The sequence below is a fragment of the Zea mays genome, chromosome 8 (genome assembly GCF_902167145.1).
Source record: "Zea mays cultivar B73 chromosome 8, Zm-B73-REFERENCE-NAM-5.0, whole genome shotgun sequence".
NCBI classification, from domain to species: Eukaryota; Viridiplantae; Streptophyta; class Magnoliopsida; order Poales; family Poaceae; genus Zea; species Zea mays.
This window is the reverse complement of record NC_050103.1, coordinates 35,096,614-35,109,096: the sequence shown is the minus strand read 5'-3', so window position 1 is coordinate 35,109,096 and position 12,483 is coordinate 35,096,614. Positions and strand designations below refer to the sequence as shown.

Below are 12,483 nucleotides of genomic sequence, written 5' to 3'. Positions count from 1 at the left end.
GGCAGGGACGCGGACGGTCCGACGGGCGCAACTCAGGCGAGCAGGTGGTCGGCGCGAACGGTCCGGGTGGCTCTGTGGGCGGTACTCTGGTCAGCAGAGCGCGGGCAGGGAGAGAGGAAGGGCTGGGCGAGTTCGGCATGGAGGGAGAGAGGAGGGCTCGGTCGGTCCTATTTATAGAGGAAGAGGGGGAAGGGAAGGGGCGCTAGGGTTGAAGAGTCGGTCGGCGTGCATCAAAGCCATTGATGGCCGCAACGTCTATAATGAAGAGGAAGTGGGAGGGAGAGGGAAAGCCGGCTCGGAGGGAGACAAGAGGGCGCGGACCAAGTCGAGCGCGGCCACGGACAGTTCGCTCGGCCGGGTTGGGGTTGGGCCAGGGCGTGGCGCGTGGCGCGAACTGTCTGGGCGGACAGTTCGGCCAATGGCCAGGGCATGGCTAGAGGTAGGGGGAGGACCTGACGAGTGGGGTCCACGTGGCGGTGAGTGAGAGAGAGGGGAGGGGCGCGCGGGAGGCTGCCCTGATGGGCCTGGCTGGGCCGAAACAGCTAGGGTTTGGCTGTTTTTTTTCTTTTTTTATCACTATTTCCAAAAATATAAATAAAAATATTTTTAAATATTTCTAAAAATTCATAATAATTATACCCAAAAATATTATCATTAAAGAATTTATTTTTAGATCAAAGTTCTAAATTGAGTTTTTAATAAAAGAAATTCCACAAAAAACAACCATCAATTAAATACGAGCAAACAAAAATTATTCTAAAGGTAAATAAGATCAAACACTTGAAGAAAAATTCTTTACTGTATTTGCCACTAATAATCTAAATGCATTATTTTTTGTTGATGGTTTTGAGGTGTTACAGACGCGTGACGACGCGCACAAACAACACACGACAACACGCGAACTAGACGTGCGGCACGAACGCGCGAAGGAATGACGACGACGCACAAACAGCGCGAATGACACGCGAAATAACATGCGCGACGTGTGAGCAGCGCGATAGCGCGCAAACGAAGCGCAACGACGCGCGGACACACGCGACTTAGCATGTGGATAACGCGCGGCTACACACACGATTCTCTCGTGCGACACGCGAAAATCACTAGCAGATATCGCATCTATACTAAGTATTTATTTAGAAACATTTGAATTGGTATAATAATACTAACATATATTTTTTAATCACAAATTAAGAGTATAGATTAATTTTAATTGCAACGCTACTTTAATCACCATTGAATAAACAAGAGATTAAATAATTAATTAATATATATGATATGACAAAATAATATTTTAACACGTACGATGTTATTATGGAATTAGCGTAACTAGAACGGTACGAAACATATTTATAACACAACATATATTGAATAAATAATATTTCGCGGATTATAGGTGACGTAGCACGATCTGGTTGGTCGAATCGAAGCCACACGAAGGGCCACATGGGACATAGCCACATAGGATGAAAGGGAGTGGGATCTAGTGTGGTCAGAGGGCCTTCTTCCACCTCAGAACCACTTAGACGCGGGGATTGGAACTGCCCTGGCCATGGAGCAGGGGGCGAACTCGTGTAGGGGGGCGCTCGGGCGGGCTCATCCACCCCATCTGGCTGCCCGGCCGCCGCGCTGGGCGGGCTGCACACCGCTGGCCGCGGTGGGCAGCGAGCCACACCAGGCCGCGCGTGGAGGCTACCGCGGGCATGGGGCAGGGGAAAGGGGTCCGGGTCGGCTTGTCGAGCCGCAGTCATGGCCGCTCGGCACGCCCGTCGGGAGTGGAGGGGCACGACGGATCGGCTGGCTGGGCACGCACACCTGCAGGGGCTAGGGCGGCTCGGACGCGCCCAGGGATCCCAAGCCGTCGGTGGGGGAAGCGGGCTGGTCGGCTGGGCGCCGAGCGCGCCGCCACGCGAGACTGGGCGAGGGAGCAGGGGGAGAGGAAGAGCGATCTCGTGCGTACCTGGTAACTGTTGGCCTTCACGCCTATGATCTGGATCTGGGGCGAGACGAGGGGTCATACGGTGGCGGGTGTGGATTTATATAAGAAGAGCGGGCGCGAGAGATTATTGCCAAATTCGCTGCGAATCGTGTTCTGGTCGAGCGAGAGAGACTGTTGCGCTATGAATTGCGCGAGACAGTATAAGACGGAGATGTGAGTTAGGCGGGTGATAGACAGGGTTAGATAAAATTAGACGAAGATAGTCGGAGCTGGCACGCGTGCCTAGGATGACGAGGTAGATGTCTAAAGGGTAAACGGAGATAGACGAGGATAGCCGACGCGAGAAGCAAGCCATTAGCAAGGAGAAGCGGTTTGATGATCTCGCAAAAAAGGGCATGAGATCTGGAACAGGTTCGACAAGAGAAAGAAATATATATATTATCAAGTTTCCAAAATTTTGTAGTTTTCGCAAATACTAAATTTTAGGTATTTAATTAATATTAGAAAAACTGAAGTTCATATTTAATACTCGAAGAAACATTTCGAAGGTTCCCGAAAGTTTCCGGAAACATAAACAAGATAATTCGTTATAGTTTGAAAATCTTTGCACTCATAAACACTATGCAACGACATGAATGCAACAATCAAAACTTCTCCAGGATTTTATTTTATTACGCTAAAACCTTATATATAATAATAATAATAAAATAACTCTCCATCATTTAGAAAAAGGAGAAGAAAACGGTAAAGTAGAGGGTAACACCTGACTTTGGTGAATATTAGAAAAGAAATTTTATACCTCCAATTCAGGGTGTTACACCAACGGATCTCCTTGATGGATAATGCCACGTTGCAGTCGCTGTAACAACTAGGTATTTATCTCATGTTAAGTCGTGATATTGGACCTAAGCACATATCGTAATTGAAGATATTCGTTTCTCAATCACGTCTATCTCCATTTATCAAGATTTTTATGAAAGTTTCACTAAATTCGGAGTTGTTCGATCTCGAGAAATGCCAATTTGGAGCCTGTTAAAATTTTATTTCTTAAAATGAATTCAAATTTAAAAGTCAATCTCGTCTTGCAAATCTCGTCCAAACTCATTTATTCGAACACTCGATAGTTATTATCCAATCTATGTCTGAGCCCGATTCCTTGATATTTTATCCATTGCTCGAAAAATTTATCCAAAAGCCGATCAGATCTTGAGTTAATTTTAGTTTTCGAATGGAGCGTAAAAGAATTTCTGAGCGACGCCAAAACTACACCGAGTTTTCTCCGTTCTCTACACCGATCGATCACGTGAGAGAATTTTTTTTATAAAAAAGTAAATCCTTAGCCTATAAGTAACATTCCCTTCTCTCTTAAGCAACCTAAGTAAACTCTAGCCCTAGAACTATTCTATAAATTGGATCCCCTCTATTGTACTTGAAAACATTTCTCACTCCCACACCTACAAGGCTACACCCAAGTATTGGAAAAAAATTTAGTGCAGCTGGAATGTTTACAGTCTCTCACAAAATGAGAATTGACCCCACCTACAGGTCCACCAGATAATGTTTTAGTTGTGTTATTGCTGTTATGGGTAGAATCAATCCTTCTTTTCTGTAAGAGGTTGTAAACATTTTAGTTTACATCCAGCTGCACCAAATTTTTTCCCAAGCATCCGCCAGCAATCCTTGCTCCTCTCCTCCACGCCGTCTTTCTCTCCCTCCATATCCTCTCTCTCTCACAGCACTCCACCCCATCCCCTGCTCCTCCCCATGGCCGAGCACCCCTCCCTCTGTCCAGGGAGCATGAGCTCAAGCGCGCACCCTCCCCCTGCTCACCTCCGCCACTCAGCGCTCGGCGCCTTGGCATCGGCCACGCTCGACGTCCGCTCGAGCCTCAGCCGCGTTGCCCTGGGCTAGCGCCTCTTCTTCCCCAAGCCGCGCCACCATGCCTACTAGGGTTCCTCCCTCGTCGGAGCTCGCCGGTCACCGTCCCTGGTGCGCTTCATCGCCGGCCGGACCACCACGCCCCTGCGCAACACCTTCACCTCCATGGTCTGTCGTGCTCCTTCCCCACCCCGCTGCCTAGCTTTGTGCTGTGTCAGGGTGTCCTTGTCGCGGTTCATGGTCGTGCACTACCTTCCTGTCCGTGTCGTGGTGTCTAGGACCGACCGTGTCCTGCTCCACCCCCCCTCCATGGTGGACCTCCTGTTCCCCATGGCACTCTGCCTCTTCGCCCAGCGCAGGTGCTGCTCGGCCTACCACCAGCGCCCTCGCTTCGCGCCCCCCGTGTTCGAGGAAATGCAGAGCCAAGGCCGCCGACGGTCCTCCCCGTTGTTACCTGCAGCCCCTTCCCTACTTTAGTGCCAGCCATGCCCCTGTTCTTCCCCGCCGTGGAGCAACTCGCCGTCGATCTTCGCTACTCCCCTTGTAGCCTGCACAGTCCTAGTCACGTCATCGTAGTCGTGCTTGGACCCCTCCGTTACCGGCGTCTGCTCTTGGTGAGACCCGCCATGTTTCTCAACTTATTTCCTCACCCGACGTCATGCCTGCTAATGATGTATGTGTATGTGTGGATATGTTGAGGAGTGAAATCCCTGGTAGGTTAATTGGAGTATGAGGGCGAAGTCCTAGCGTGATGCTCATCAAGTGATCGATATAAGGTCCAAACTGAGAGCATCGCTGTTCTCGCGGATCTTTGAGTCAGATTAGGATGTGGTGAGCCGATTCATATTCTTTTTGTTAGCTAGCTTGATTATTAGATCGTATCATATGTTAGTCGCGGTGATTTTTTGGTCGGCAGCTCAGATGTGATGCGATGATGGCCTTCGGATTCCATGTTGTGCTTGTGTGTTGTTTAGGCGGCACTTAGAGAGCTATTTCTTGGTATTTTCCCTTTGTAGAATGTTGTGATTTCATGTATGGTGAAGTAGGGGTTAAAGGCAAGCGATGCGTAAAGTGTTTGCTAAAACGCCTTATCTCGTATAATGTTATGTTGTATGCATAGACGGAAAGTAGTCGTAATTATGAGATGAAGTTTGCATAAGGGTTGTTCTAATGACTATGTAGGCGAGGGGGTGGTGTGTAATAGAGTTAAAGTTGTGTTGGGTGCTTGTTAAAGTGGCTCATTTCATGCGGTAACCATGTATGTCTTTGATTGGGTTATGTCTATATTGTGATTATATTTGAGTTTTGGCAGACTAGCAAGTGTTGTTGAGATACCTTGTTTCATGTATTTACATGGTTATGCTAGTAAGTATAAAATAGTCGAGTCATGTGAAACTTAGATTTAAAATGATTGTTGTGTGAGGAGTATTTAAATGAATAGATTAGAGAAGCATGAGTGAATAGATCTTATGTTTGTAAGAGTATAGTTCATTAGCAATGATGTTTATGCTATTAGTGTTGTCCTCTTAGTCCTCTTGCATTTAGCATTAATGTACTTTAGATCTTTTGATTTTAAAAGTGTAGTTGATAGAATTATGCAATGTCTAGTACTACTCTACTTACTAAATCAGAGAATGTGACTTTTCCTACCTAGTTAATACATTGCTATACTTATAAGAGGTATGGTTAATTTAGTAATGAAAAGAATTTGTTTAGCACTTCTAGCACTTTGCCGGTAAGAATTATTAGGGTTGCTTGTGTGAATTTCTATTGCATAGTGACATTGATGCCTTGCCTTAGAAAGTATCACCTTCTATGTTATTTGCTCAAGTTAATAAATCATGGAGGGTGGAGATTTGCTCATGGTTCATTAAAGGTTTGTCATATTAATTTCATCATGTCATATCATTTAAGTGTTCTCCCTTGCTAATATAGAGTTTGTAAAGGAAAGTAATGCAGATCTATTTTTGCTTGGGTTTTATTTAGGGAGTGGAAGAATCAAGTAGATATAATCATGTAGCTCAACTAAGTGTTCATTCATCAGTTATGATAATTGTGACTTGGAATTAGCTTTATCCATCTCTTTATGCTCATGTAGTTGCATATGAAGTGTTTATTGAAATGCTTTGTTGTATTTGGTTGATTCATTTTTTTCTTAATGCTTGCTCTAGACCTTATTGGATTAGGAAGGAAGTAAATGCTTTGGTGCATATAATTGAATTAGTGACTAAATTAATCTATGTATGCGATGTGCGATTGAATTAGAAGGATGGGTTATTATTTAAATGGTCAGTCGACGATCAGTATGGTTAAAGGTGATTTTTCTTATGTGATGAAGTGATGATATGCCTTTGTAGTCATCATGTCATATGTTTAGTGACCTGATTGAAAGTCGTTGAGAAAAGTTGATTTAGCGCTCAGTATGAATTGCAATGTGAAATAGTAGGCCCTATGTGTGACGTCGTATGTTTGTAATGTAAAGTAGTAGGCTCAAATCGTCGAGTTATAGGTTATGTCGATCAATGGTGATGAATTGGTGGTGAATAATTAATAACCTATTTATATGTAACACCCCAGGTGTTACCCAAGGCCCTGACCCCCTACTTACACTTATGACTTGTTATCACATGTGTTTAAGTGGACGAGAAGGAACACCAAAACCTTGGAAACTTGGGTTTAACTAAAGAAGGTTCATGACAAAAGCATTACCCAAACATTTTATGCAATGGTCACCTTGGACAAAAGAGGAACAAACCCTAGACCCCCTTAAAGCACTAGACCTCCAAGCAAGAGATTAGTGGGAAAGATAATCAAATGACAAATTCTTGTTTTTAACTCTTAACCAAAGTTTAAGTACACTAATGTATCTACAAAAACAGTAAGGGTGACATTACAAAAAGGCTCCTTAAAGACCCCAAATCAATTCATTAAGTAGAGAGCACACTAGAGCTCTCCACTTTTCTCTAAGTCCAAAATCAATCCTAAGCTAAAGATCAGAGGTGTTCACCTAGTTAATGGCGCCAAAACCATTTGGTCTGAATATCAAAAAGGAGCCAAACTACATAAGGAACCCACTGGAAAAATTTGAACCCGATCCAAAACCGTTTGACACGATTTGACATCCCTTTTGTCTCGGGGTGAACAGCGTGACAACCCCGATTTGGCGTCCGCATATCTTCTGAACTAGGGCGTATCTTCCATCGGAACTCACATATAAGAGCTAGCCCTAGGTGCCAGGAAGAGATCGGCGCAAAACTCATGGCAAGATTCGCACATTTGCGATCTCTGCAGACGTTTGAACAGAGGCAGAAACAAACGTCCACGTGTTCGACGCGCCCTGACATTGCCAGAGCACGCCCCGGCACTCGGCCCCGCGCGCACCGCGCCGCACCAAGCCAAACTCGTGCTCCCGCTCGCGCTTATAAAGTCAGCCGAGGCTTCAACCGTACGCCCCCGCTCGCTCTCAACCTCACCGGAGCGCCAGATCACTGGCGTTTGCTCTGTGCACGGCGTGCCAGCGGCCGCCCGAGACCCGACCATCGTAGACCGGCCAACCGAGCCATTCCCCGCCCCGTCCGACCCTCGAGAGAGTCTCCACGTGTCTCGGTGAAGCTCCCAGAGCTAGGAATCGAACTCTACCTCGCCGGAGACACCGGATCAACGTCGTCGGGCTTCACCAGATCGCCGGTGTACGTGGACCGAGCTCCACGGTGAGTCTTTCTTCGATTCCTTGCACGGGTCGACTCCTTAACACCCCGTGAAGCTCCCTGTGCCCTTGGATTGAACCCTACCGCCGTGAGCAGGCTGGAACACACGCCGCCGATGAGCCCGACCGACTCCGGCCATCACCGACGACGAGCCGTACGTCGACGTGACCGCGAGGACTTCCCGGAGCCAACCCTGCCCTTCGCCGGACCTCCCTCGCCGCCGGTAATCCGCGCCGCCCTATTTAATTCCGCGGGTACTGTTTATAAGGGGGGAGGGACCTCGGGGAAGAAGGAAAAGAAGTCAGGGGTTTTTTTGAATGGTCAGACTCAGGTGAATAGTGGCGCGGGGGCATAAGTGAAAGAACTAGTTTAGGAGAAGCCTAGGGTCCTCGGTGTAAACTGGTTTTTCAGAAAACCTTTAAAACATTATTCATTTAAATACAAACAGAGCTTGTAAAATCCATAACCTCAGTTTTATTCAACCAAATTTAGTCAAACCAAGTTTGCTAGGTTTTGAATAATGTGAACTGCTTAGGAAAAATACAAAACCCCTAAGTAGTGCAGAAGATTTTAAAGTTTTGATTTAAATAGTAATCTAACCAAAAGCTAAATAAAAGAGGGAAAATAGCTACATTGTTAGACTGGGGTTAAGAAAAATCAGAGAAGTACTTTACCACTTCCTAATCTGTTTAAAAATGGTACACCCCTCAGTACACCAAATTAAGGCAGGGTTTACCATTTAAATTCATTTTGGCCTAAATTTAAATAAATTAGAAAAGGTAGTTTAAAAGAAGAACCAGGAGGCAACCCCATTTTTGCTAGCTCACTTATCCAACATAGTTCACTGAAAAATTTTGTTAGACCCTCTGTTAGTACAAAAGAAATGCACTATCTTTTATTTTGTGAAAACAATGAAAACTTAGAAAAACCTTAGAAAAATAATCCTGAGAAGAAACCACCCCAAATCTTGGGATAACTCATAATATATTATTAAGAATCTAGGAAAAATATAAGTTCTGTTGTTTGACATTTTCATTTTTCAAATAGCAAGTTAGTTATAAGTACCTTTTTGACATTAAACTTTAGAAAATTACAACTAAATATGCAGCAGGCCTTTTTCAGTGATGTTTAACACAAAGACCTATTATTCACTAGGAATCTTGGCAAAAATAAATGTTGAACCAGAAACCCCACAGAAACTAGAGCTATAGTGTAAGTGCCCTCTTACCCTTACTTTTATTAATTTTGCACAAGTAGAATTTGAATTAATTTCAACCTCAAAATTTTAGATTAACCCACAGAGGTAAAAGTTTACCCACTGTAATTTTTATAACATTTTTGGAAAAAGTTAACTGACCAGGGTAGTTCAAAAATGCTTAATAAGAAGCACAATAGAAAGCGAAAGGGAAATTTTGGGAGAAATAGATAATGTACAACCAAAACTTTCCAAGGATCTCATGGAACATAAAAATATAATTAAAGAGTGTAAGTTCATTCAAAATCCCAAAGGTGAAGGTATAAAACCCTTAAGTATACCCAAAGGAAACCCTAAAGTACCACTAAACTTAGTACTGTTTTACTGTGCATAGCTTTTACAAATTACCCTGTCATTAATATGCATCTATCTTATTCATTGCACTCGATAGACTGTAATATCGCTGACGCGGAGTACATCCTCGTTCCGGAGCAAGGAGTTGCTCAGGAGGTAGCCCAGGAGCCAGCACCAGAGCTTGCCATCGAGGATCTGCCTGCCCCAGCCTTGGAAGGCAAGCCCCGGTTTTATGCATAACCGTTTATATATGCTATTTTACTACACTTAATATTTGTACGCTTGTGCTGTGCACTTAAGTGTAGGAGTTGACTGAAACCTTAGTTGCATGAACTCAGGTTTTCCCTTGTGATGGATACTAGTATGATAGGTCGAGTAGCTGCTTTACTAATTAGGGATCTCGGTAGAAGTCGAGTGATTTTCCTAGCACTCACGCGAGGTCAGGACTTGATTGTATCCATTTTTATACCGGAATGATGATGGTCTGTGGACAACGGTCCATGGGGATGCGTTGCCTACGAGACGGTTGGAATAAGGATTAAGGTGTGGTACCGTGTGTCAAGCGTTTGAACGTACTAAGCACATGCCGAGAAATATGGTAAATCGGTAAGCCTAGTACCTGAGTGAATCTGGCAGCAGACTTTGCCCCTCACGCGATCTGAGACGTGGTCTCCCATTCCGGTTATGGTGGGTACAAGTGCTGTCACTGCACGACGGCGGTCGGGGTCAGTGAGGCATTGTACGCCAAGGCGGTGAGCCCTGTTCTGTTGACGGGGAATCGATGGGGACAGTTGATGTGTGTGGGGATGGAGTGCCTCGCCATGTCGTGTGTTTAGGTTTACCTTGCAAGGTTTAAAAACTCGATTCGAATCGTCTGCTTCTCGCAGCTAATGAGACTGCTTGATCCATGCTGCTACATTGAGTAACAAGTGGAAATGTGTTGACATTAGCAAAAGATGTTAATTGCTAAATGTTTGATACCATGTATGATTAGCTAGGTACACATTTAGTCTTAAGAGAGTCACACTAAAACTTGAAAAGCTAAACTTGATTTTAAACTCAGCTAATGCTTTTGGCAAACCAAACCTCTCAGCCATACAGCTGCATGTCTAGAGGTAGAGGAGTAGACTCCTCATACCAGGTAAGTCTAGTTGAGTATTAGTATACTCAGCCTTGCTTGTGGCATAATTTTACAGGTTCTCTGGAGGACATGGTTGCTGGAATGACTTGGCCGTCCATCTTGCCACTGGGTTGGACAGTTGAGTGGGACCCTACCTCGGTAGAGGAGGAGCATGAGGAGTGATGGGCTTGGCTTCCCCATCCCTTCGTTAGTTATATTCCGCTGCAACCCAAACAATGATCACTGCTTTTGTTAAACTCCAATGATGTTGTAATAACTTTTAATATTCCTGAATGTATGGTTTTATGTTTTATTATATTTGCTCTGTGCCTCACCTTCGAGTGAGTACGTGGTACTTGATCCTGTTAGTGGCCTCGTCGGACTCGATCCGAGGGACTGACGTCTTATTCCTATTTAAGTGTGGTCTAGCCTTTAAGGTGGGACTTAGGCACTTAAGTTAGAATAATTTGGGTGGTTCCACCACAGCTGGTATCAGAGCTTGTACCACCACAGAGGAATCAATAAACTATAATTACCAACCTTTTTAAAAAGTAATACACGTTAGATACCCATGTTGGATAGATCGGTAAGGCGATAGGGATGAACATAGAGCGTGAAGCCTTAGGATAATAGAAGGGTAGCTAGGTGGCTATTTGAGTAAGCTCTACAGGCTACTATAAGGGATGGGGATTTTTCCCTATTCCCTATTGGTTGATGTGAGGTCGTTTAGGACGAGCATGCATGCATCTATTCAAACTACTTGGTAATTGGTTAAGAACTTTGAATGCTATGAGGCATGAGAATAAAAGATTAAGTGCACTCGGTGACCTCATTGTAACCTTAGAAAAGCCAAGCACTGACTTCCCTTTATTTTTGTAATTCTTTTTCTTTTTTCGCTTACGCTTACCCTTACACAGATGACTTCTCACGAATCCTCGGAAGGAGGGAACGCACATTCCCACACAGATGGACTTGCACGAGAGGGTTTTCCCCACATCTTGTGGGAGGTGCTGCAGGGAGCCGGTTATACGACGCCTCCCCAGTACGCGGTGAAGCTATTCGAGGAGCACCGGGTACCCCGCTGTAGGGTGAGGATGACCTTGGAGCCTCATCCCTTGCAGCCATGCTGGCGTTCGTTGGACTCCGAGTCTTTCGGATACCGGGCTGAGGACACTATCGAGGCCATTGCTCTCCACGGGCTGACGACCTTTTGTGGCTTTCACCCCTTAGGGTTGTCTACTCATCCCATTGGCTTGTTCCCCGCGGAAAAGGAGGACGACCCAATGTGGAAAGATCGAGTAGAGCATGCCAAGGATGTGTGGGATCTATACCCAGGGCAGACTGCTCACCTCACGGTGCGATGCATGAATGCCCTGTACCGCCTGCAAGCAGTGCGAGGAGAGGCAATGTCTCAGCTAATGGGCTTGGTGGAGGCTACCAAGATCACCCTGGATAACAGGGAGGAACTTGTGGTAGACCTATCCACTGAGATGGTGGAAAAGGACCACCAAGTGGAGCAGATGCCCACGCAGATCCAAGAACTTGAGGAGCTAGTAGGAGCTAGGGAGAACACCATCGAGGTTCTCGAGGATCAGCTCATAAACACTCAGCAGCAACTTGAGGAAGCTAACCAGCACTTGGATATGCACCATCAGGAGATTCAGGACATGGAGGCCGACGAGGATGTTGACATCGAGGGAGGAGTGGAGTCGGAGCCTGCATCCAGCCTGGACACTGCTGGCTGAGGGAGACCCCTTCCCCTGAATCAAGCGTTGCCTCGTTTGCTCATTAGGTTACAGGGATAGGGTGAGAAGTGTGTGACGGTAGAACTCCTCGAAGCTAGCTTAGCTTTTGCACCCTTGGGGTACTAGGCTAGACAGAGTCGAGTCTTTTGATCACTGATGTAATCGTAACAAACTCTTTTGAGATTTTGGATGATGGATGATGTCAGTTTTTAATTATGAAGAAAGTTTATGTCATGTCGTATCTTTTATGGAAAATGCAAGGAAAATGTTGGCATTCTGCAAACCTTGTCTTTTCAAATATTTTACCATATATGAACTCGGATATCCAAAGTATGATATTAAGAGCACCCTGAATTTTCAGATCGCTGGAAGAGCGCGCCGTGGACAGAATGAGCGCATTCCTCCACCACCGCCACCGCCTCCTACCATGCTCGAACTGATGGCTCAGCAGAATGAGATTCTGCGACAGTTGGCTCAGCGTCAGCCGCCACCTCAGCACTATGGTGGTGGTGATCACCATCAGCGTCTCCCAGCAGCGGCCACTTATC

The 12,483-nt window shown here is 45.5% G+C and overlaps 1 protein-coding gene across 1 annotated transcript; it reads right to left on the bottom strand.

The window, feature by feature from the left end:
- Positions 1 to 565: 565 nt before the first annotated feature.
- On the bottom strand, positions 566 to 1,950 carry LOC100191521 (uncharacterized). Its single transcript, XM_023300910.1, has one exon. The coding sequence runs from the start codon at positions 1,746 to 1,748 to the stop codon at positions 1,224 to 1,226; it is 525 nt and encodes a 174-aa protein (XP_023156678.1). The 5' UTR covers positions 1,749 to 1,950; the 3' UTR covers positions 566 to 1,223.
- Positions 1,951 to 12,483: the final 10,533 nt, after the last annotated feature.

Coding starts and splice junctions, on each gene's coding strand:
- LOC100191521 (XM_023300910.1), bottom strand. CDS start 1,748: ATGACTGCGGCTCGACAAGCCGACCCGGACCCCTTTCCCCTGCCCCAT.